Here is a 27,426-nt window from a genome sequence, read left to right as displayed (position 1 = left end):
GCAATCGGATACACAATAACGACATCTATTAGTATGGTGTGAGTATAATTTTAATAGACTTTCTTTCAGTTTTGAATCTCCTTATTTGTCTTTTATTGTCTTATTTATAGTAGGGGGAGAATTCTTCCCAATCCACTGTGTGAGTTGGAGGCTCTGTGCGATGTAGATATACCATAAAATGATTTAATTTGTTTATTTGTTATTTGTAAATTATTCATAAACAGAATTATATTAATTTAGTAATTATAATTATGTGATTTTATATATAAAAAAAATTGTGGATTATTTTTAAAATTATACTTATCGTTTGGTTTTTTAAGACAAATATATATGATGAAATAATGTAGTTATAATTATCTTATCAATCTAATTTTTCTCATAACTAATTTATACATAGGATTCGAAAAAATAAACAATTCAAATTATCATAATAAAACTATATAACTAATTTAGTCTTTGCCATTGTGTGATCTTTTTATGTTTTAGTGTAAGCAACAATGTTACGAAGATGCAGAGGGTTAATGACCATGTTGGCTATGCATTAAAGTGGTACATGAATAATATGATGGCTGAAATTTGGTTTTCAGGTTAAATTTTATTTTTTGAATCTTTTATTTTTGTCTTTAATAAATTTTTTTCATGTTTTAAATTTTTTATTGCACGCACTTCATTCATATCTTTCCAGTGTCAAACATTTTAAAAAATTCACTCCCTACTCTTTGAAAAGAAAATAAAAAATTACACCATGCTTTTAGGCATGGGCATACGCTAGTAAGACAATAAAAGACAAATAAGGAGATTCAAAACCGAAAGAAAGTCCATTAAAATTATACTCACACCATACTAATAGATGCTGTTATTGTGTATCCGATTGCAGCAGTGATATAAAATATCCAGTGCAAGAGGAACCACTGAATTCTTGAAAAGAACTCCAAAAAGACAGTCTAATTTTAACTCAAACTTGTTGGATTTGTAATAGCGAGAGATTCATGCCATGCTTCACATTTGACTATGAATCGGAATTTCTAATTGTTCCAACTTAGTGAGGCTGTTTAGGAGTTTGCTAAACTATTGAAGGGAAATAGAGCTTTTCATGCCATAGTCAGGACAATGAAGTTACAATACTGACTCTTTACTTTCTCAAATTTGACTCTATGAAGTATGTACCAGAGTAAGACCAAGGATTGGGCCAGTAGATGAGGTGCTCCCTTGACAGGGGTGATGTTTGGGTTCGAGTCTTACCCGTTGCGTGATGCAACTTCCCCTTGCCTCTTCCCCCTCCTATTGATTGTTTAAAAAAAAAATTAAAAAATTGAAAAGGGTACGTACCAGAGTGGATCATTGTCATCTTAGTTTGAGAAATTATGCCCTCATCAAGATGGCAATAGCCTCCCACTCTAAACTACATATCACATCCTGTTATGGCAACAATTGAAATCATCAGTCATTTTAGCAATTCCACAGATACATGACATAGCAAAGTAATTTATCCCCAAGATCAAAATGTTGTACATCTGTGAGATATAACTAAGTATAGAAAAAAGAGAGAAGAAAAACACATCACCGAGGGGTTTTGTCTTCAATGTCAAAGTTGTTGATAGCACATGGTTCAGCCAAGAGTTCAATGGGTTCCTTACCTGTGCAAGGAACAGTGTGAAACAAATCAACCACCAGATAAGAGAAAGTGATGATCTACTTGGGGCAAAAAGAAGCAGCACATCATGATTTTGGGAAGATGAACTGGGTAGCTTCAGTGTGTTCTGGTAACCAACATATGCACCCAAAAATGTAAGGTTTATAGTTATGCTCCATCTTATCTAGTAGTACAAAATACAGATGGCTTTTTAACAGCACCAAACTGAATCCATGTTGGAAAAGTAATTGTTCTAATCTTGGGCCATCTGCTTTTGTTTTGAAAGACATTGCTAACGAAACAGTAATGAACTAAGGCAAGTGTGTAGATCACATCCACCAGAAATTTATGTACTGCAAAATTTTACAAACTACTAAATCAAAAAATAAATGCTACGTACTACAGGAAAAAAAAATAATATTTAAAATTTGAATTAGTATGATGTGAATTTAAACTTGATCCGTATAATTTTTTTCCCTTAATTTTGAAACAGACTTGCTTTGGTTCATGAATTTTGAGAAGGGATTTGGAAAGAGAGAGGAAAGATGTGTGAAATGTAATTATATTTTTCTCACATTTCACTTGTCTTTTCCCTTTTTCATTTCCAAATCTCTCTCTAAATCCCTTTTCTCTTTCCATTTCCAAATCTCCAAACACAGCCTTAGTAAACAAATTCTCTTTCTCACCATTTCTCACTCAATTTATAAACAATTGATAAATTGAAAATGAGAAAAGTGTTCACTTTTGCATCATTTCTCACCAAACCACCCCATCCAAACGTAGTGTGAGACAACTCCTGACCCGGCATTTTTTTGGGCAGCAGAGTGATTCAACCAGCCACCATATTGGCATGGCCAAAGACAAAACTTGGGAAACTTGAATAGTCAAGACCATAGCCCTTGACCAACAGTTTCATCTTGACAAAATGCACAAAAACAATCAAATCAAATTTTCTGTCTTTCTTTCCTCATTATTTTATTTTCGGGAAGGTGAAGTTATGGTCCAATAGGAAGCAAATGATAGCATGACAAAGTAAATGCATGGAAATTACCAGTGTATGTCTCCCAAGGGTAAATGATTCCATTGTCGTCCATGTCAAAAAAGGCCACATGTTGCTGAAGAACACTCAATCCATAATTCTCATGGCCTGGTGTTCCATTTGGATGGTCTGTATCTGGAGCAGCCAATGCTCTGGCCAAATCTGAATTCATGAATGCCAAAGAGACACATTAGTACCATAAAGGTGGAGGCTTTTTGAGACTTCATTAGCAGAAAGATAAGTGGGTGAGATGCAAATAAGATATAGTATTCATTTTACTTTTTACACACATTTTCTCCTTTTCTTTTTAAATTCTTAACCAAATACATGATATAAACATAGTGTAATGACACATATTACACATATTTGATTGAAGTGTTTGGGTAGGAATTTTTTAAAAAAAATAATGTGTTTGATTCATGAATTTTGTGTAGAAATTTAGAAAAAAAAGAAAAGGAAAGAGATTTGTTAAATAAGAATAAAATATAGTTAATTTTTACTTACATTTTTCCTTTTCTTTCCAAATCGCTACAACCAAACACAGTCTAAAATTTAATTCTGTGATTACAAAGACACTTATTATTTTTTGAAGCCACATTTGAGTTTTGTGATTACAAAGACAACCCAAACTTTATCTTGGAAAACCAAACTGCAATTATTGTGAACCTAAAAAAGCCAGTCTAAAACAACAAAACAATGAGCTTCCAAACCAAACCGTCAGTATAATGCAATCCAATTCAAAACACACCGTTTATTCTTTACTCTCAAAAGTGAGAAGAAAATGTTTCAGTTAAGTGGCTCTCAAAAGTACAACCCAATAACCCAAATGCTAGGCTAATACAAAAAATGCAACTGTATTGACTGACAAAATGTCAGAGACCAAGAGGAGAGTGAGAGAGATATTTACATACCTGTGTTGGAGAGCTCAGATCGTTTGATAGATAAATTGGGAATATAGGATATCAAACAATCTTTCAAATTGGAAGCAAACCACAAGTGCAAATCCGCTAACCAGTAACATCAAATCGACAAAATCAGTATTAGGCGGAGAGAGAGAGAGAGAGAGAGAGAGAGAGAGAGAGATATTTACATACCTGTGTTGGAGAGCTCAGATCGTTTGATAGATTGCAGATCGTTACAGAGCTTGAGAGAGTAGAGAAATAGATATTTTAATTCTAACCATTCATTTCTATGGGCCATTTAAACAGTCTAACAACTTTTTCCCTTTATTTTGGTGTTGACAGTCATTTGCTATCCTTACCAGGATCCATCACTACCCCCATCTCTTTTCCCCATCTACCACTACTCCTCATTTTCCTCACAAATGGGCATCAAAACGTCTATTTCTCTAACCCCAGTAAAAAACAATGGTCACCGCCACAGACATCAATTTCATGTGGTACTATCAAAATTTCACAGGTCATGTATCTCACCAACTTAAGGTACGACTCTACAAACCCATATCAGTTACTTTGGGCTTCATATGGCACTGTCAAAATTTCACAGGTCATGCATCTCACCAACTTAAGGTACGACTCTACAAACCCGTATCAGTTACTTTGGGCTTTGTTTAAAAGGAAAGAAAAAAAATTAAATTTATGAAAAGGAAACCTAGGAGAAATTATTCTTTCGCCCAGCCAAACACAAACACAAATAAAAATGAAAAAGAGAGAGAGGTATCGCAGAAACTGACAAAGATAAAATCCTGAAATTTCAAGCGGAAACTAAAATCATTACCTAACTAAATAAAAACATACTCACAAAGATAATATATATAAAAAATGTATACAATCCAAATTCTTTGTAAAAAATCTATATATAAATAAATAAATCTATACAATGTATATCCAAATAAAATCTATACAATCTATATCCAAATTCTTTGTAAAAAATCTATAGAATCTATAAAAAAATCTATACAATTTATATCCAAATAAAATGTATACAATCTATAAACAAATAAAATCTAGTACATAGTCACCATATAAAATGAAAAGAGTGATCTTACCTGGAGAGCAGCAGTTTCGGGAGCGAGGGTATGGAAGAAGAAGAACAGGGCTGGAGAGCAGCAGAGGGAAAATCTAAAAAGAAATTGAAAATTAAGTTTATGAATATTTGTGTGTTGGCAAGTGTCTTTGTTTGAAACACACAAAATTTATATGATACAAATGGAAGTGAAGCTGAAGAGAATGAAACTATACCCAGTTAAATAGAGATTAGACAAAAAAAATAACACAGTAATAACCAATTGACGTTTATTTTCACAATTCAAACTTAATGCAATTGCGCATGAATAGCCTTATCTTGGAGTTGGTTGCAATAGCCTATATTAAGGTTGTGAATTAAATTTCTTAGTGGTATTAATTAATTAATTGTATTTATATATTGATGGCTAAATTATTCTGAGGAATGGTAAGGCAATAAATGGTTCGGGTCATATGTTATAAGTTGGTGAGTTACATTCTTATATATTATGGTAATTATTTATAGTGGAATTGATGGTGGATTGGAGCATGGGGCCGATGGCAAGGGCTGGACAAACTATGATGATTTTGACTACCACTTCATTTCTCCTTCCAAACTCCACTGCCTCTCTTTCTGCTGTCGTTTTGCCTAGGCAATACCACCATATTCATACCACCATATTCCCCCCCCCCCCCCTCCCAACAAAAAAAAAAAAAAAAAAGAGTTAGTACATGTACAAAAAAAAATTTAAAATAAATTCTACATATGGACTTGCTAATTATTATTATCATTTTCTTAGACAAATTTCATTTTATTGATATTTGGAAATAAGTACATAATTTTCTATGAATTGAAATTCACTGCATATACTATTAACAGCTTGAGCAAAAAGATTAAAACTAAAAGTGTGATTTTCAAAAAAATAATAATAATAATGAGAAGGCCCCAACTCTCAACCCTTGGGCTTGGCTTAGCCTAATTAATTAGATAGATACCTCCAATTGTTTGCAGAATTCAGGGTCGCTCCAACAATTTTCATCCATGGGTTGATCCTTGGGACAATTAGGGTTCACCATAACGGCAACAACAGATGACACCACCACCACCTTCTTCACTTTTGCCTTCAAACATGCATTTAGCACATTTCTTGTTCCTTTTATGGCCAATTCAACAAATTCTACCTGCCATGTACCCCATTAATTAATTAGAAGCGATAATATATAAATATAAAATTTTACACAAAATGAGGTGACAGATGTGTATCTATTCATCTCAAATTAAAAGAGCTATTAAAATGATTTACAATTTTTAAAATGTCATTACCACATCACTCTTGTAGTATGTTTTGTATGGAATTGTTGTTTGCAAAATGATTTTCATTAATTAAAGTTAAACAATGATTAGCAGTAGCACATGTATACATATAGACAAAGGGGCAAATTGAAACTGTGAATTTAAAATCTAAGGTTAATATTGTTGAAATTAAAACAATTGGAATCAAACTAAAAATTAAGTTACAGGAATGAAAAATATATTTACCCTTTAATTTTATAAGTCCAAACAATGGAAACAATTCAAATTGAACATACCTAAATCAGAAGTCGAAACTCTCATATACAGATCTTGCCCTCCTTCAGCTGTAGCATATTGCCTAACAGAGGAGAAAGAAAACATTTATTCCATCTAGTTTAGGCAAAATCTGAAATTATGCCTGTGGAAAGTCAGATTCAGATTCAGATAAAAAGATGTGAATAAAAAGGGTTGGGATTAAAAAAGTCTGATTCAGATTCAAAGTCACTCTAGATGAAATTTGGATGAAAAGGGTGGTGACTTGAAAAGGAATTACTGCTACATTTGAAATTATGATTTGCAAAGTCAGATTCAGTTTATGCCCGTGGAAAGTCAGATTCAAAATCGGAACAGCAAATTAAAAATTCAAATTCAAGCAAAAAATACATTACCCCCACCTTGAGGTGAAATTGGAGAAGACCCCCAATTAACTCCACTGTTGGTAAAGGTGCCCCCAATGCTTCCACTTCCAGACCCCACATAGGCACTCGGACTTGTTGAGTTTGTTCCATAATTGAGCCCTTGTAGACACCCCATTTTTGACCGACCTTAAGACTCAGACGTCACTGATTGAGCGCTTGGTGATGTTGCATAATGTGCTCGTTCAGAAGTTTCAAAGTCACGGCCGTGAGCCCTGCCTCCGGACTTCCGAACCCTCTTCTGTGCCTTGTCTCGGTTTGCGAACCAGACTCGGTTTTCTCTGTTTCTTTTCCTGAGGGGAGGGAGAGGTCCCGTAGACCATCTCTCAGTGGCCGTAGGCTACATTTGGTGGTCGTAGGCCATTTTTCCCATTTCGGAGTCCGGTTTCCGGTTTTCAGAGCCGTCAGGCCGTGTGCCTCGGTTCGGGACCGCTTAACCATCTCCTTTTGCTCTGGTTTTTGGCATACTTCCTTTTTACTCCCTTTTGAGGGACACTGGGGGCTGAGAAACCCACTTCGTGGCCGAACGCCACTTTCGGTGCTTAACAGCCCATTTTCGGGACCCCAAACTGCGTGTTTTGGCCCCGAAACTTTCATTTTGCAACGGTTTTTGTTCATTTTTCGCAGGTACCTCTGTTTTATCGCCAGGAAGGTCACTGAAGGGTGGGAGACCAGCAATTGTTGCAGCAACCAATTATACATCCTCCGACGCCCTCCGGCGCCCGTTTTTCACACTTCCGGGCTAATGTTGAACCCCTTGGGCCCATTTTCTCGAACTTTGAACCACATATTTGTGATGTACACACATGAGAGGACCCTAAAAGTTAGTGGCCGGCCATTAATGCTACCTGACCCTTTTGACCCCCTCCTTCCGGGCTAATGTTGAACCCCTTGGGCCCATTTTCTCGAACTTTGAACCACATATTTGTGATGTACACACTTGGGAGGACCCTAAAAGTTGGTGGCCGGCCATTAATGCTACTTGACCCTTTTGACCCCCTCCTTCCGAGCTAATGTTGAACCCCTTGGACCCACTTTCTTGGACTTTTAACCATAGGGTTGTGTTGTACACAGATAGGAGGACACTATCAATTGGTGGCCGGCCAGAAAATCTGACTGACCCTTTTGACCCCTAGCCGGCCGGCTAGGGGGTGTGGCCGGCCAGCCACCTGCAGCAAAAGTACTAGGCCGGCCGAACTCCTTGCACTGTGCACTTTACAGCTGTGGAGCTTTATCCCCCAGAAAAGATCTTTATCCGGGGGATATTTTGTGGGGGAAAGTTTGTCTCCTTTTCCCCCACCTTTACACCCCCTTCTTGGCCTTTATAACAAGCAAGCTACATCCTTTGTTGGGGTTAGAAAAATTGTTCTTCAAGCCTCCATACACAACTCCATCTCCATACCTCTCATTTCTTTAAAAATCTCTAAAGTCCCTAAGCCCCATTCCTTCTACACCACCAAGCTCTACCACCACCACCTCATTTCCAGCAACAAGGAAGGCTCCTCAAAGGCAAAAGGAGCTGCAAATTGATCCAAGAAGCAACAAAAGTCTTAGTCTTCAAGGGTAAGTAGTACTTCTCCTCTTTTGACCCTTTTTCTTGATCCTTTTGTAAGCTCCACTTGCTTTTTGTTTCAAGCTCCGGCCCTAACTGAAAAGGGCCCTCTTTTGAGCTCATCTTCACTCTTCATTAAGGGCTCAACCCTGTTTGAGCCCTCCATGATGCACTTGCTTCATTACCCTCTTGTATGCCATCTTTCTTGCATGCTATTTTTGGCCCATGAGTAATCTGTTTTTGAGCATGTTGTAAACTGATGTTAGGCTTATTTTGAGCCCCTCTTCAACATTGAGAAGGGCTCAACACCATTTGGGACTTCCATATTGTACTTACCTTTATACTCCTCTTTTGGTCCCCATCTTTGCATGCAATGGCAGCCTACCATGTTTTTGTTTTTGGCCATTTTACAGTTCTGAAAAAGTGCTTATTTCGGTCTATTCTTCATGTTTCATTTAGCTTCTTTCATGGTTTGGGGTCTCCATATGCCACTTCATGTTATATCTCTCTTTTATTCCCCATTCTTGCATGTTTAGTTAGTCTATCATGCTTTTGTTTTTGGCCATTTTACAGTTCTGGAAATAGTCCTATTTTGGCCCATTCTACATGTTTTATTAAGGGTCTTTGGCTGTTTGGTGAATATTTTGCATACCTCATGTTATAGCCACTTTTGAGCCTCGTCTTGCATCACATTTCTATCATGTTTGTATACTGATTTTGAGGCTGCCATGTACTGTAAATATTTATATTTTTGGTCCCTCTTCAGTGTTGTAGAAGGAAATTTTTCAGTTTGGGTTTTGCTTATATCACTTGCTTCATTACCCCTCTCTTGGCCCCTATTCTTGCATACCATTTTTGCCATACCCATGCTTGCTGTTTGGCCATGTTTATAACTGTGAAAGTGCCTTTTTTGGGACTGTCTAGCTTCTGTCTTTGCATTGCATGTTCATGTTGTGCATGTTTGGCGTAGCTATAGGCCATTTCGGGTGCCTAAATTCGCATTTCGGGACAATTCCATGCATTTCATGTCATTTCGCCTCATTTCGGGACTGTTTTCCCCCATATTTTAGTGCTGAAATTCCATCAGAATGATTGATATCCATTTCATGTCATTGCATCGCATTCTGCCATCGCCTCGGTTTGCGTGCCCGTGTGCACGCATTTCGAGGCACCTCTTTTTTCATTCATCGGCATCCGATGTGAGTGTGGCTGAGGCTCACTCATGTTGGTATAAGCCCATATCATGTTTCCATGCCATTGCATCGCATTCTGCCATCGCCTCGATTTGCGTGCCCGTGTGCACGCATTTCGAGGCACCTCATTTTTCATTCATCAGCATCCTATGTGAGTGTGGCTGAGGCTCACTCATGTTGGTATAAGCCCATATCATGTTTCCATGCCATTGCATCGCATTCTGCCATCGCCTCGGTTTGTGTGCCCGTGTGCACGCATTTCGAGGCACCTCATTTTTCATTCATCGGCATCCTATGTGAGTGTGGCTGAGGCTCACTCATGTTGGTATAAGCCCATATCATGTTTTCATGTCATTACATCACATTCTGTCATCGCCTCGGTTTGCGTGCCCGTGTGCACGCATTTCGAGGCACCTCTTTTTTCATTCATCGGCATCCTATGTGAGTGTGGCTGAGGCTCACTCATGTTGGTATAAGCCCATATCATGTTTTCATGCCATTGCATCGCATTCTGTCATCGCCTCGGTTTACGTACCCGTGTACACGCATTTCGAGGCACTTCATTTTCATCAACCGGCTTCTTATATGAGTGTGGCTGAGGCTCTCTCACGTTAGTATAAGTCCATGTTACCTTTCCCATGCCATTTTAGTCACTTGCATTGCATTCTGTCATTTTCTCGGTTTGCGTGCCCGAATGCACGCACTTCGAGGCATCTCATTTTCATAGCATAGTGCATACTAGGTTGTATCTTAGATCACATTCTGTCACCGCCTCGGTTTGCGTGCCCGTGTGCACGCATTTCGAGGCGTATCATTCTCATAGTATTGTGTATGTTAGGATTGTATCTTAGTTGCATTTCATGCATATCTTGCATATTGCATCGTGTCCGGAATAGGGGTTAGCCCGGGCACGGGAAACGAGGTACATTTCGTACTCCGAGTGATGGAATGTGTCTCAATTCCCCAGTCACCGACACTCCGGATAATCCATGAAGGAATTAGGTTTTAGCTGTAGTTTCATGTGCATTCATCCTATACTGAGTTGTGCATTTCGACTCCTCGGCCATCATGCCTCGGTATGCGTGATTGGTGGCACGAGGATCAAGACATGCATATATCTGTGCAAATACATTGCTATGCCCCTTTCCTGCTCTCTGTTGCAGCAAAACGAAGAATCAGCAACCTTTTGGGGCTTGGCACGCATTTCAAGAACAGGTGTAAACAGAGGCTAATCGGGGCATTCCGATGGATTTCCGCGCAAGACAACCCGGATATGCATCATCCATCAGAAGCAAGGTAGTCCCTGGCTTGCACGCCAGTTTTATTTGCTTTTTTAGTTAATTCATTAATTAATTAGAATTTTGTAATATTTTGGACTGTATTATTTATTCGGACCCTCTGCGCGAGGGCATAACTGTAATAAGTGTGCGTGAGTGTGATGTATGTCTTCCAACCCCACGTCTTTCTCCTTTTTATTTATCCGCTTATGATGGTTAGATTAGGGCATATTTAAATTAGCATACAGTATGACAGCATGTTTGCATTCATTCATCTGTATTGCATGCACCGGGCTCGGCGCATCATACTAACCGCATTGTACTTTCAATTCCAAAGTTGAATACATGATAGTTGTAACATTTCGTATGCCATCTTAGAATAGCCGAGCCTGCTATAATTGCATTTTTGCATGTGTTGCATTAGGCATTCCTGTATACTTAGGATCATGCATGATTTCTAATGAAGTTTCTGTTTGAGCTTGGAGTACTCGGTAAGCTTTATGCTTTAGCATCCTTGCATGCGTGTGAGTGACTGCCATGAATAGCATGCTTACCATGAGGCTATGTGCTTATCTGATATAACTGCCTGAATGCCTGTGGGTGGAGGTTGGGTTATCTGAATTGGAATAAATCATCAAATGTTTCAAGCCTACCTGCGGGTAGCAAACCATTTTCAAAAACAAACATGAAATGTTTCGTCCCAATTCAGACGACCCGGTCTATATCTGTATGCTGTGCGCATCACATAGTAACCTAGGCTAATAACCGGAATAAGAACTCACAATGTTTTCAAAAATTGATATCATGGTTAGTAGAGGCCGGTCTATGACCGGGCGAGCGGGGGTGCTCACGAAGTGACCTTCCCCAATCGTACCCAAGTTCCCGAGCCGAGGCAACTTTGGTGATGACGGACACGTGGCCTTTTGGCACCGAGTCAGGGTTTCCTAAATTTCCCAAAATAAAATATTTAGGTGGCGACTCTGTATCTGGCAAAGCAGTCCATGTTTGGCACTTCTTTCAAAAATCAGTTTTCTCAAAACGATTTGCCGGATTTGGACTCTTTGGTTCAGACTTAGAACCGTGACTGCAAAGTCGAGTCCGAGCTGTGGCGAGGTCCCCCGCGGGCTTGTCTACAGCCCTCCATTCCCCTACAAATTCCCAGTCCTCGAGCTAAAAAAGGAACTGTTTCCTCCATTCCCTCCTCCATCATACCCGTCCATAGCTGAGAGTATTATTCAAATTTGCATTTCCCCCAAAATTTGGGTTCAGTCCTGGTTCAAAGTTCAAACCCATTCCATAACCAGAACCAAATGGAGCATACCCACTTTGACCACCAGTGATTGGACTGAATGATCTACCATCCATTCTAAGACCATACCCTCCAACTGTACTTGGAGAGTAGCCTTGAGCGTAATCATTGAGAAAGTTATTGATCCTACTCACACCATAGTTATATCCACCAAGTGGAGTTCGGCTAGGACCTGGTGACAACTCTTTGGGGACTGCACGCTTGACCTCAACCATTTAACCATTCAGCTCATGGAACGTTTTCAGCAACACTTTGTCCACCGCATCCTCTGAATCATAGGTGATGAATCCAAAGCCTCTTGGTCTTTGAGTGTTGTGATCAAACATCACCACGACATCGGTGATGGTCCCAAACTACTCAAAATACTTCTTAAAGTCAGCCTCTGTGACTGTGGAAGCTAAACCTCCAACAAATATCTTTCTTGTGCGTCCTGGACCTGGAGAGCCCTGAATGCTACTACTGCTTCTACTCAGTTTACCTTGCAAGGGGAGAGAGACGAAAGAGGAGGATGAAAGGAGAGGAGGTGGTCGGTGGTGTCGTTGAGAGAGGATGACACACAGAGAAGAGGTGGTCGGTGGTCGTCGGCGTTGCACGGGATGGGCTCCGATGCAGGTAGAGAGAAAGAGTTCAAAAATTGAAATGAGAGAGAGAGAGAGAGGAGATGAGTACTTGTGATGGAGAGGAGAGAGAGAGAGAGAGATTTTCTGACCATTAGAGGGAAATAAAGTCGTTGATCCTCAAAGAGGGAAATAAAGCCCCTTCCTCATCAACCATTGATGGAGAGAGAGAGAGAGAGAAATAAAGACATCTCAACCATTGAAGTTGAGATGAGACAATTTAGATCATTGGATTAAAATGTATCTCACATACATTTTAAGACATTTTCAAAAAGCTTCTTGCCTTATTATATAGATATATATGAAATTAATTTTTGTTTTAACTGGATTTACAGATGATACTATCATTGAGCTTACATTTGCTCTCAATCCCACTCTTTAAATTCAGTAGCAGTACACCAGCAAAAAGGGAACCATACAAGAACTCAATATATTAATTTTTTACTTAAAAGTTGTTCCAAATCTCCTAATAATGTTTAAATAATTTTTTTTTAGAGGGGTTTGTGCATGAAACAGAGAAGCAAATGAAAAAATTAATTAACCCAAACATAGCATAAATCGATCTATGACTAATTCACTTGTGTTTTGATCTCTTCATTTTGCAGGATGGATGTCTATACACTCTCTCTCTCTCTCTCTCTCTCTCTCTCTGTGTGTACCTGTTGATATGTTAGGGCTAAACAGAACATATCAGAGGAAGAGGAAGATGAAACTCAAATTTTGGGTTTTTTTTTTTTAAAAAAAAACACTAGCCAAAACACATCGTTTTGGCCAAAACGATCTCGTTTTGGTGAGGGCGATAGGGACGGCCGCAAGAAAGGACGACAGAGGATCCTTGCTCAAGAGACCCAGGATGAAATGAAATTGGCTAGCAAACAAGAAGATAACTACCATTATATACTTCTTTTACTTAATAAAAAATAAATAAAATGAGAGACCAGCATGTTGCGCTGATTTGGTTTTCAAGAACTATGATGGTCAGTAGAAAATCATAATTTTATAGACTTCTCAATGTTGTCAGATTCACTCTTTAAAGACTCATGTTTGATCAGAAACAATGGAAAGATCAATACTCACTACTTTGTTTCCTTTTTAAAAGTCATTCGTTTTGAAATCTATAAATTAAGGAGTAACTACTTTTTAAATAATTAATTAAATAGATTGGCCGATAGACTTTTTTTCTAATCTATTTTGTAAATTAAAAAATCAACAATTTTGGGATGGGACTTTGAAGGTGTCATATGCATTCTCATTAAAAAGACATTTTCCCTTATATAATAGATAGATATATTGGAATTATCTTCACACCCACCCCTAGATCCTATCCCCTTAAAAAGTAAATAAAATAAAATAAATTGAAAAATATTGAAGTAGAGTCCTTAGAAAGATTTCTTCTTTGATACTCGAAGAGACCCGAGTCCGGATCCCCGGTCGCAGTTTCCTACGGCACTTCCTGCGGCGTTCCAAAACGACGTCGTTTTGGCGTTAAATTCAAATTTTTTTTTTCTACTGTCGATGTGAACCCCAACCATCAAAGAAGACCATGAACAGAGGAGAGGAGAAAAACGAAACGGAAGGAGTAGAGTCGGAGGACGACGACGGCAGGCAAGATGGCATTGATTCGGCGGTGAGGCGAGCCGAGGTAAGATGTGGCCCCTTCAATCTTCATTCTTCCCAAATCTTCAATCTTCATTATATAATATATATATATATATATATGAAATTTATTTTTGTTTTAACTGGATTTACAGATGATACTATCATTGAGCTTACATTTGCTCTCAATCCCACTCTTTAAATTTAGTAGCAGTACACCAGCAAAAAGGGAACCATACAAGAACTCAATATATTAATTTTTTACTTAAAAGTTGTTCCAAATCTCCTAATAATGTTTAAATAATTTTTTTGTAGAGGGGTTTGTGCATGAAACAGAGAAGGAAATGAAAAAATTAATGAACCCAAACATAGCATAAATCTATCTATGACTAATTCACTTGTGTTTGACCTCTTCATTTTGCAGGATGGATGTCTATACTCCATATCTCTCTCTCTCTCTCTCTCTCTCTCTCTCTCTCTCTCTCTGTACCTGTTGATATGTTAGGGCTAAACAGAACATATCAGAGGAAGAGGAAGAGGAAGAGGAAACTCAAATTTTGGGTTTTTTTTAAAAAAAAAAAAAAACCACTAACCAAAACACGTCGTTTTGGCCAAAACGACCTCGTTTTGGTGAGGACGGCAGGAAGGGTCGCAGGAAAGGACGACCGAGGATCCTTGCTCGAGAGACCTAGGACGAGAGACCTAGGATGAAATGAAATTGGCTAGCGAACAAGAAGATAACTACCATTATATACTTCTTTTACTTAATTAAAAATAAATAAAAGGAGAGACCAGCATGTTGCGCTGATTTGGTTTTCAAGAACTATGATGGTCAGTAGCAAATCATAATTTTATAGGCTTCTCAATGTTGTCAGATTCACTCTTTAAAGACTCATGTTTGATCAGAAACAGTGGAAAGATCAATACTCACTACTTTGTTGTGAATGTGACGCATTTCAAAGGTGTTCCATTATTTAGATCTTCAATTGTGCAATTTTATTATGTTTTGGAAATTTTGTTTTGTCAATTACTTGATTTATATTAATTTAGTTTGGTTTAACGTTTTTTTTTTCTTTCTTTTTTTTTTTATAACAAATTTGGTTCGTCAATCACTAGGTTTTTATGAATCTAGTTTGATGGCTTTTTCAATACTAAAAACTAGTGCCTACTTATATGAGAAAAGGTGATATCTTATGTAACATGGATACAATACAAGATATATCAATATCCATTACATAAGATATAAAACAGCGTACAGTGGGACAGTTTTTTATTCGTTTGTTTGTTTATTTTTTTAATTTAAATAAAATTTAAAGTAAAATAAATAAATAAAAACATAAAACTTGGGTAGACATTATCTTTTATCTACCAAATTGACGGACAAGTCGGCAAATTTGGACTACATCAAGCACCAAAATCTCAAGCCATGCTTGAGAGAAGTGCTTAAATTTTTTTGTGTATACCATGTATAAAAACATTTAAGTCAATTTAATAATTATATAATTTTCATTTTATTACACTTATCTCCCAACACAAATTATTAAAATCTTATCTATTATAGATTTCTCAAATTCAATCTGAGTTTAATATAGAGTAATGCTAGAGATTCTAAAAGTTCTATTAAAATTTCTAACAAATATTTCACATGAATATGAACCCACATGATGTAAATCCTACGCCCATATAAGACATTTGATAAAAAATTTAATAAAACTTTTAAAATCTATAACATTTTTCTTTCATATACAATGAAATGAAGGGAACGAATACGAGACAAGTAGGATTGGTAACCACGTAGTCATGATTGTTGAAGCTTTAAAAGATCATTCATTCAAAAAGACCAACTAAACCCATTTGGCTGGCAACATATCCAACAACCATTCTTGATCCGCCACTTGTCACCCACATACATATATTATATGCATATATACTGAACCATTTCATAAAAAATAGCATTTAATCCACAAACATAATATATATAGAGAGATAAGGAGAGATGTGTAATATAATACATATGCTAAGATAGTTTTATATTAGAATGCTGGTGAGCTGTGCAATAAGAATATCTTAATAATGATAATAACTAGAAACAAACAGAAGATTCCGATTGAATAAATAAAAAATCTAGGATTTAATATGTTATAAAGATTAAACATTAAGATTATTTTTATAATTTCTCCTCTAATTTATTATTTCATGCTATAGATCCACAACACAACCATTATGAATATAATAAAAATCACATAAAATCAACTAACATCTAACTAATGTACCATGTAAAATATAATAAACTAAATGTAACAAAAAAAAAAATTGTGCGTCCAGCATTATAAGACAATGGGAAACAACACATGGCACGACAATGATGATAACACATTATATAATCATATGACAAATAATTATAATAAGAATTCACTTCATAGCCAACGTGGATGTATCACTTCATAGTCCACCTAGAGAAGAGGACATGGTAGATTATAGTTAACTATCTTTGTGAATATTGGGTGAGGGTGATTTTCCATCAAAGCCCTCATAATGATTTATTTATATGCATTTCCAAGACTTTTAAGAACATATAACAAAAGAAAAGTAAAAAAAGTTGTTCAAAGATTAAATCAACAACGCACTGGAGAATGAACAAACATATCTCAACAAGAACCATCCATCAATAATAACTCTACTCACACTGCAGTCTTGTTTTTTTCAGTTAGTCTCTAACCTCCCATCTGCAGTTGCAAATGAACCCTTAAATGACCGATTGGCTATTGTCACCGCTGCCAAGTAAAGCTGATGAAGACGTAGCCAGAGCCTGCCACTTCTTGACTGCTTGTGGCAGCGTCATATCAAAGTCGATTCCATAAATGTCATCAGCATCAGGGTCTAATGGTTTCCAAAGCTCGGTGAGAGATGAGAGTACGTTGACGGCGTGACCCATGTCAGGTCTCTGAGATGAAGCCCTTGCGCAGCAGTGTCCAGCCAGCTCAGCAACAGTGCTGACACTGGCAACCGTTTCTTCATCAAGATCAATTGTTGGGTCAATAGCCTTCCGGAATGTGTCCTTCTTGTTATGCATTCTGCGGAACCATGTGACGAGATGAACACTCTCCTCCTTCTGGGTCTGATCTAGTGCCTTTCTTCCTGTAATCAGCTCCATTAGAATCACTCCGAAGCTGTACACATCACTCTTAGTTGTCACTCGTCCTGTCTCTGTACATTAGTCAAACATTAACATTTTAGTAATCAGTAAGATGAATGTTGAAAACCAAAAACAGAGAAAATGATGTGTAAACCCGAACACCCACCCCTGGGGAGTTTTATAGTAATTATAAATCATTATATGGGCACTTTCAATTCAACGAGACATAGTCATCAATTGTATGTGATACAATAATGAAACAAACCACACAATGATCTTACTCCAACAATATGAAGATTTATTGAAAATGTACAGACTACAACAGATACATTTCAAGCAAAGCAAAATAAATGGATTCATTCAACTTGGTAAACATACATCATACACCATGTGCGTACTGGGTTTCAAATAAACCCAAGATCAGCATGTCAAACAAGGGGTCAATGTGAAGGCTCTGTTTGTTTCAGTGTAAAATATTTTGCATGGAATACCATGTTTCATGTACAACTTTTTACTTGGAGAACAATTTCATTATCTCATTTTCTGATGTTTTGCAGCGAACTTCCAAACAAATTTCAGGCAAGGTGAAAGCAAAATATATTGCAAGGTTTTGTCCAAATGATGGAGAATTGGTCAGCACCTTATAGAAGTTTTCCATACGCTAGAGTCTATATACACAGGTCAGGTCTTGTTTTAGGGGCGAGTATGTTGTATTTTCCTGTAAGTGGTGAGAGCATGGAACGTACACTAACTTATGGAAATCAGATTCGCAAGTCAATTTCCTTCTACTTGCGAAAATATATTTTACCATCCTTTTTTTTTTTTGTGCAACCAAACACCAAAACTTCTAAAAAAAAATTTATTCTCAAACAAAAGGATCCTCAAAGTGGTTAAAACCGAAAACCTTGTAGACTGACATACACATAAAGACAATGATTACCATTCATGCTTATGCAGTGGCTAATAATAGCTGGAAATCATGTTGAAATGAATACTTTAATAACACCAACCAAAATCATGTTGAAATGAATACTTTAATAACACCAACCATGAAAATGAGCGAAACTGTCTAATTAGATGCAAACATACTTCCAGATCCAAAGCTTGAGAGATAATCCATCATTCAGAAATCAGAATACAATGCATCATCTATAAAGTCATCATCACTATCTCATTCATTCTCGCCAAGTTTGTGAAGTTGGTTTCCAAATTTTTAACTTGAAAAAATTAGATACACAGAAAAAGAGACAACCTAATTGTGAAGTGAAGTAAATCCAATCCCACATGATCAGCCAATGGGATATGATAGGCATTCACGAAATTGAAAACAAAATATTAAGTTGAATTGCATTATGTTCACACTCATCCTTTGCTAGCTGAAATTTCTTTCTTTCATGTTTCATTGGTTTGTCTGTTGATAGTTTGATGTTCCCCTGTTGTTTACAGATATGACAGTTCAAATAAATTAAACCACACTAGTGTATTTTCACTATTTCAAGCACCACAAACTAATTATTTGTCAAGGCACATAGAAGACGAGCAATAGTTGTAAAACTTAATCCTACACCAAAATGAGCTTAATATACAATACCTGCATATTCTGGTGCAAGATACCCAAAAGTTCCAGCTAGTTTTGTTTCAACTGAAACATTCCCATCTGATGCGAGACGAACAAGTCCAAAATCTGCAACCTTAGCTCGCATATCATCTCCTAGAAGAATGTTCGTTGGTTTAAGATCCCTATGGATGAAACTTTGATGGGCTAAAGCATGTAGATATTCAACATCTCTAGCCACATCTAGGCCAAGGGTCAGACGTTTCGACCATTCAAGGGGTTTCAACCCTTCCTCCTTCCAGTGAAACAGGTGCCTACTAAGAGTCCCTTGAGGCATGTATTCATAAACAAGTAGCCTCTCATTTCCATCCAAGCAGTAACCCAAGAGAGAAACCAAATGCCTATGTCGAACCTTAGTAAGCACTGCAATCTCAGAATTGAACTCATCCAAACCCTTGTCACTCACCACTCCAGACTCCATCCTCTTAACCGCAATCTTAGTCCCATCATTGAACTCTCCTTTGTAAACTTTTCCAAATCCTCCTCTTCCCAATATGTTCTCTTCGCTAAAATTGTTGGTCACAGTCTTCAAAACTTGAATGGAGATTACCATATTTCTGGCTTCAATAACACGAATATCACTAGGTCCACGACTGTCATGACTGTATGTTTCACCCGTTGTCCCACCAGTCAAACCCAAATCAGCAATGGTAATCTTAACATCATCATGGTCTGAACCTGAATGATGAGGACGAACCACCATGGCATTTGGACTCTGCACCCTCCAAGAATGCTTTTGTTTAGCCTTACAAATGCAGAAAACACTAACCCCAACAGCCAATACCGCACAAATACAACTAATTACCAAACCCACAACCACACCAGTCAACTTATTGCCACTACTTCCCGAAGTCTTTGTTCCACTAACTGAGGGCGTACCCGGCAATGGACTAACACTATCCTTCCCAATATCAGGATTCCCATCAGTTTTTACAAGTACATTACTCTGAAAAGATGGAATCTTCCCATAACGCCGGTTGTTCGAAACATCTAATTCTCTTAGGTTAGGCAAAGTTGTGAGCTCATTAGGGATAGTACCCGTAAGATTGTTATTTGCAAGTATTAGTCTCTGCAACGAAGTAATTGATGAAAAATTGGGAGAAATCATACTACTAAGACCCATTTTCTGAAAATTGACAACAGTAATGTCTCCATTAGAACAAGTGAGACCTATCCACTGGACACAAGGATCATTCCCTTTCCAACTATCCGCAAACACCGTTGGATAACCAACAGAGGAGAGGAGAGAGAGGAATAAAACCCTAGAAACCATGAGAGAAAGTGGTGGTGGTGGGGGAGTTGATCTTGTTTAGAAGTAGCAGGGAATGGCATTTTGAGGAGGGTGATTATAAAGAGTAATGTTGGAGATATAAATAGAAGAATGTTATATGTATTCGCAAATATTTATAATTTGTATAATAGGTAGTGTCAGTAATAATTGCATAATATTAATTGATATATTAATGTGTATATTAATTAGTGCATGTAATATTATTGATTTAAATAATTTATCAAATGTTTTATTAAGGGGTCGTTTGGAATAATTTAAATAAGTGTACTTTTTGACTTGTAATTTAAATCAGACGATGTGATTTAAATAGGATATGTCAAACCAAGCCTAAATCTTTTATATGGGATCTAAATAATCTATCAAACATCTTACTAAAATCTACGCACATATGAATTTGTACGAGTCATATATATATATATATATATTTAATAAAATATTAAATAAATTATTTGAGATTAATAGTAATTTTTTAAAAATGTGATTTTTAGAGAGAGGGAGAGACAGAAAAGTGTTTTTGAGTATTTTGAAAAAAGGTTTTATTCATACATTTTATAATTAGAATTCGTATTTAATTTTATTCCTAATTTATAATTGAGTAAATTACAAATACACCATCTGAGGTTTGCTTAAAATACGAATTGTTCCCTGTAGTTTGGAAAATTACAAATACTTCCCTGTCAGAATTTTTTATTTAACAAAATTAATTGAAAAAATGAAATTTATAAGTGTTCACCTATACAATAATAAAATTTGAATTATTAATTAAAATAAATTTTAACATTATTAAAAATTGTTAATTAACTTAATGATTTATTAATAAAAAGACCAATTTGTTATGAAATTAGAAACCTTAGAGGCATAATATAATTTCTAAAATCACATGAGGTAATTTGTAATTTAAGTAAATCTCTAGAGGTATGTTTTTAATTTACCCTTTATAATTCTAGTCTTGCTTTCAAAAGGATCCAAAAAAAAAAAAATTAATATATGTCTAAATTTAATAATATAATCTCAATTCAATTTGCAGCTTAATTGTAAAAGAAATTTCATTAGAGTATTTAATTTAATTTATCTTCTACAATGTAATTAAATTTTTTACTATTTATATATTGTTAAAATTTATATTTTTGGAAAAATTAAATCAACGTCATTAGATAACAATGTGAATCTTTCTATGATGATTATAAAGATAAAATTTCAAATATTATTAAATTTTAACTATCTAAAAATAATTATGGGGAAAGCATCAATAAATCTCAAATTTAGGAATGTTAACCCATTTAGTCCCGAAGGTTTTTTGTTGGACTAATAGGTCCTATTTCCCAAGAAGCTTACTATAGGCCTTTCTATGATTTCCTTTCTTTTCAAACATCAAACATTATTCATCAAACATCGAACATTAGCAACGTCAGGATTATTTATCAAACATCAAACATTAGCAACGTCAGGATTATTCGTATAATGTCGGTGAAAACATTAGCAACGTTAGAATTATTCATCCAACATCATCAACATCAAACATTATTCATCAAACATCAAACATCAGCAACACTCAAACATCATCATTCATCAACTACATTAGCAACATTAACTACACCAACATCATCAAAACATCATCAACATCACCAACATCAAACATCATCATCAAAATATCAAACATCAACAACACTCAAAAACATCTGCAACACTAGCAAAATAACGATTAAAATAACATCAAACATCAAAATAACGATTAAACAATTCTTTCTGATCAAACATCATCATCATAACAATTATTTATCAAACATCAAATATCATCATACATCATAAACATCACCAACATTGAACATCATCGACATCAACTACAACCTCAACATCATCAAACATCAGATCTCATACACTCCTATTCTCAGATCTCATAGTTGATGTTGCTCCATTTTTTGGGAATCATTCTGTGATTCGCTGTCGGACTTTGCGGCCCACATTTCAACCTCTCCTGTCGGGAAACCAATGGCCAAAGTTCTGAACTTCTCAATCGATTGTATTACTTGGTGGAAGTAACACACTGGCTAACAGGAACAAACATATTGGAAGACATATAAGAACACACTACAAAATCGATTGTGAACATGCTCTAATCAGCAGCAATGTAGGACCTATAACAGGGGACCATATGTCTTCCAAAACAATTAAAAACTAATCATGGGACTAAAGATATCCAATTAATTTTTTATTTTTATTTTATAGATGATTTACTGAACGGACCTTACAATATGAACGGACCTTAAAATTTGGACAGATAGGTAAAAATATTGACATACATATGTTAAAATAATTTGGACACAAAAGTCAACAATATGGGGACAAATAATTTGTACAGATAGATTAAAATTATTGAAACATGTTAAAATGATTTGGACCGATAGGTTCAAATATGGGACAAAGTTAAAATAATTTAGATGATGAGATACAAATCATTTGAACAAATATGTATATGAAGATGCAAAAAAATTCGCTTGTGATGTTAAAAGGACAATAACTCATAACTTTACGCTTGTTATTCCGTTTTAGACAATTGTTTTTATTCCAATTATTTATTTATTTATTTATTGTTGTGATATCTATCCATTCAAAATTACCGAAAGTGGTTTCGAGTGCTTACTTTCTCAAAAAAAAAAAAATAAATAAAAAATTTTGTTATTTTAATTAATCGAAAAATCAATATATTATTTATTTATTTTTAAATTTCATATTCAATACTGATCTTATTATTTGAAAGATATCAGAAAGACAAATCTACCTATATTAATTTTGTTAAAAATAGATTTGTAGAACTTAAGTTATGCATTTTTAAATTTTTTTAGGTCAAAATATAGGGTAAAAATGTTAAAAATTATCCTTACCATCACATGTTTTTCCTTACCAACTCAGAAGTGTTATGAGTCTTTATAAACAACAAAGACCAAAGCTTGGATGTAATACTTAATGCACCCCTCAACTTAGATTTACTGACAATTTTTATATTTTAAAAATGTTGTCACTAATAATTTTTTATTTATTGACAGATTACAAAAATATGTTTTATAAAGATGCTTTGAGATATTACTTATCATCTCAAAAACAGATGTTATAAACAGATGCTCATTATAAAGATGCTTTAAACATATTTTTATAAACAGATGTAATTTTGAACATAAGTAATTTTTAGTTCTTATAAAAACAAGTTTTATAAAAATGGATATTACATGGAGTGCAGTAATTTTTGAGCTGATGTTTTAAAAATGAGCAGATGTTTTGTAAAAATTCAAAATTCCCAAAGTAATATTACTTCAAAATTTTGAATTAATGGATTCTGATTTTTTATAAAACAGATGTTTTGAATTCAAAAATTAAAATTTTGAATTCAAAAACTAATGAGATGGAGTGCAGTAATTTTACAAAAACATCATCAAAATTGAGTGCAGTAATTACATCTGCTCCATTTTTGCTCAAAATTACTCCATATCTGTTCAAAACATCTGCTCAAAATTACATCTGTAAAATCAAAATTACAGATGTTTTTATAAAAAATTTTGAATTCAAAATTACTGCACACCATTTTTATAAAACATCTTCAAAACATCTGCTCATTATAAAAATTCAAAATTCCCAAAGCATGTTTTACTTCTTAAAAATGGGTTCTGCACTCCATTTTTACTTCTTTAAGCATGTTTTTATAAACAGATGTTTTTTACTTCTTATAAACAAATGTTTTTTTACTTCTTATAAGATGGAGTATTTTTGTTCAAAAAAATTGCTCATTATAGAGATATTACATTCAGTAATATTACTTCTTATGGATTGATGCTCATTATAAAGGTGCTTTGGGATAAGTAATATTTTATAAAGATTCAAAAACAGATTCAAATATTACTTATCACCACATTTATCTGCATAAGCAATCAACAATGAGAACAAAGAACAAAGAGAACAATGGTAATACCAGAAAACTCGAACCAGAAAACCCAGAATAACATATTAAAGGGATCCAACTCCTAAATTCCGACATAGAACCAAGAAGTTCTTATGCACTACCAAGGAATGATATAAATTTGCAATAGCATGACTTCAAAAGCCAAATGAACTATCAAGATTAACTAATGGCAAAGAACCACACCATAATTTGTATCCCCTCCTACATGTGAGCAACAATCATGCCCTGGATCAACTTCAAAACTAAAGTTCCATTGTGTTCGGCCAAGCCAATTTTTTTGTTAATAAAAATAAATATATAATTCTTTTATTATTCAAGAAAACAAAATCTCAACAACAACTATGAGTGGAAAGAATTAGAAAAATATTGTTGTTGATAAGCTTTTATAGCAAATAAAGTGAACTCCAGTGAGACTTTAAAGGAAGAAGTGATCACCTTGATAGAAAAAGGACACATTAAAAACACCAAAAATGAAAGAAAATCCTTCAAGTGGTTCAGCATGAAATGACGTCATGATGCATTAATTTCACCTTCTTACCTTCCACTGGGGATAGTTGTATTCCCGACTTGATCTTTAGCAGTATCTTGTTGACCTTCTACATCATATAAATAAAATGCTACATCACAAAGGAGGAATTGAAGTAAAAAATGAAAGGGTATTTTAGAAAATTTCGCATTAAAATGTTAACAGCATTAGATTTCTAACTTTGGTCCAAACTTTAATGATTAAATGCGCATTTTCTTACTCCATACTTTATACGTTTTTTGGCCTAAACACGGGGTAAAGTATAGTTAATCCTACTCTATAAACTGTCAAAAGCAAAATTTCCAATTTTCAGTTCTTCTGTCTCGGGCAAAAAAGGAAAAAAAAAAAAGAATCTCTAATTTAACCTTGAGGGACTTAATAAACCCATATTCCAAGGGCTAGTATATGTAACTAATTACAAATTATTTAATTTGACAGTTCTTCTGGGTTCAGCATTCTAGTAGCTTCATTATCAAATATTTCAAACAAAAATAAATCATAAGTTAGATCATCTCCAAACCTTTAATCAAACCTATATCAATTTCAAATTTCAAATTTTCATAAAAATCACTCAAAACACCCTCCAATCCTTGACCCAAACTTATACCAAATTGAGTTTTACTCAAATTTTTACCCAAATCAAGGGAAGGGACAGCCAAATGTTTACTCAAAATTTCCAAGGCTATTTTGTGGCTCTCAATTTACCAATTAGTGAAACTTTTACAAAAATTTACACTTAAATGTGAGTCTGTCCATTAGAGACCTATGTCAAATTCAAATTTTCATAAAACTCACTCAAAACACCCTCCACTCATTGACCCAAACTCATACCAATTTGAGTTTTACTCAAATTTTTACCCAAATCAAGGGAGACCCAAATGTTTACTCAAAATTTCAAAGGCTATTTTGCAGCTCTCAATCTACCACATTAGTGAAACTTTTACTCAACTTTACCATTCAAACAAACACTTAATGGGTGTGAAGCCCTGGACTGAAAAAAAATATTAGAATAAGAGAAAGAGAAGCAGAAAATAATAATCAAAAAATCTGAAAGCAAGAACAGATAAGTGATAGAGACCACATTTATTTATGATCTCAAGAACAATTGAAGATCGCAAGAACAATTGAAGGAATCACCTTGTGAAATTGCTTGTTCCCAAAACAACCCGATGTCGAGTGAGCTGTTTCTCAAGCATTACCTCCCTGCACAATACCCAAATCACCAAAAATTTGCCCTTCTTATATTCTTTCAACTCAAAACCCATTAATGATCAAGAACAAAAGATAAATAAAAACAATTTACCTTTCAATTCAGAAGATTAACAACAGTTATAATCCAAGAAAAAGAGAATTCAACAAAATCAATTCCACAGTAACCCCAACACAAAATTATGCAGTAAAGACAAATAAATAAAATTACATAAAATAAAAAAGTTTAGTGGAAATCCCGAGATTACAGGAATTCTTTTGATTTGCCAGGATTTCTCAGCAACCAAACATAGCATAATGCAGTACAGATTTTGAACATTACGTAATAAAGAGTATCGGGACAATCATGATATGCAGATCATGAAGTGGAATTGAGGATCGAGGCTATTAATTTTTTTTTTCAAATTAATCGAAAGGGAGAAGATTTCAGAGAGAAGTGAATGAAGATTTGGAATTAAAGATCGCAAGTCGTTGTTCAGAAAAATATGTTTAGAAATTGTTAAGTAATTGAGGATCGAGGTTGTTATTTTTTTTATCAAATTAATCAAAAGGGAGAAGATTTCAGAGAGAAGTGAATGAAGATTTGGAATTGAAGATCGCAATTCGTTGTTCAGAAAAATATATTTAGAAATTGTTGAGTTTTAAATTGGAATTTCTGATTCTAAAGGGTGAGAAGAACAGTTGTGATAGAGATTGTCATACCTGACCGGTTGAAGCAGAGGTAGACGAAACCGAATCTGTGGTTGAAGGAGATTAATTCAAAGTAAAGTGAAGTAAAGCAGTTTCGGGAAGAAGAAGAACAGGGAGCGAGAGAGAGAGATAAAGAGGGATGGAGGGGAGACGTGGGTAAATAGAGGGATGGAGGAGAGATGTGATTTGGCTGGAGAGCAAAGAAGGGTGGGGGAGACATGGGTAAGAAGGAGGCTTAATGTTTGGACGGGAAGATATATATTTAGGATTGATATAAAATTAAGGGGTTATCTGAGCCATCCATGTGAATATACAAATGAATCATGACCCTTGAAATATCCTAGTAGGACAATTGTGTCTAACATATTTTCAAAATCCATTCTGCTTTATTATATAGAATAATCCTACATATTGGGAATCATCCGTTCTGCTTTAAGAGACACGGGTACTAAACCCGTGATCCGATTGTCCCTAACACTGAAATTCTGCAACTATATAATAAGGGAGAAAGGTTTTAGAATTTATCCTAGAGACAATTGTCCTACTAGGACATTTTAACGGTCATGATTCAATTGTGTATTTAGATAGACGTATTAGATGAGCCCCTTTAAATATATATCAATTTACTTCCCGCCCAAACACTAAACTTCCTACTCACCTACGTCTCATCTCCATTCTATCTTTAAGATCACTCTGTTATTCAATCTTTATCTCCTCCCTTCTTTGTTCTCACTCAAACACTATTTTCTCTTTATCTCTCTCCCTTCTCTGTTCTCATCATAAAAGAGACCTGTTGAGTTTCTATTTTATCTTTATCTCTCTCCCTTCTCTGTTCTCA

At 35.3% G+C, this 27,426-nt stretch overlaps 1 protein-coding gene and 1 pseudogene across 1 annotated transcript; both read right to left on the bottom strand.

Annotated features, from left to right (window-relative positions):
• Positions 1-5,480: 5,480 nt before the first annotated feature.
• LOC145791910 (uncharacterized) lies at positions 5,481-14,266 on the bottom strand (annotated as a pseudogene).
• Positions 14,267-16,669: 2,403 nt separating this feature from the next.
• Positions 16,670-20,253, bottom strand: LOC114260812 (receptor protein kinase TMK1). The gene is made up of 2 exons (XM_082870549.1): positions 18,897-20,253; positions 16,670-17,376 (listed from the first exon to the last, which is right to left on the bottom strand). The coding sequence occupies exons 1-2, from the start codon at positions 20,191-20,193 to the stop codon at positions 16,916-16,918; spliced, it is 1,758 nt and encodes a 585-aa protein (XP_082726675.1). The 5' UTR covers positions 20,194-20,253; the 3' UTR covers positions 16,670-16,915.
• Positions 20,254-27,426: the final 7,173 nt, after the last annotated feature.

This window comes from Camellia sinensis, chromosome 5 (assembly GCF_055761805.1).
Source record: "Camellia sinensis isolate YWXY chromosome 5, ASM5576180v1, whole genome shotgun sequence".
Lineage (NCBI taxonomy): Eukaryota > Viridiplantae > Streptophyta > Magnoliopsida > Ericales > Theaceae > Camellia > Camellia sinensis.
Note: the sequence above shows the minus strand (reverse complement) of the source record. Positions and strands in the feature narration are given on the sequence as shown.

Coding starts and splice junctions, on each gene's coding strand:
- LOC114260812 (XM_082870549.1), bottom strand. CDS start 20,193: ATGGTTTCTAGGGTTTTATTCCTCTCTCTCCTCTCCTCTGTTGGTTAT. Junction 17,377..18,896: donor TCTTGCACCAGAATATGCAG/GTATTGTATATT, acceptor ACTAATGTACAG/AGACAGGACGAGTGACAACT.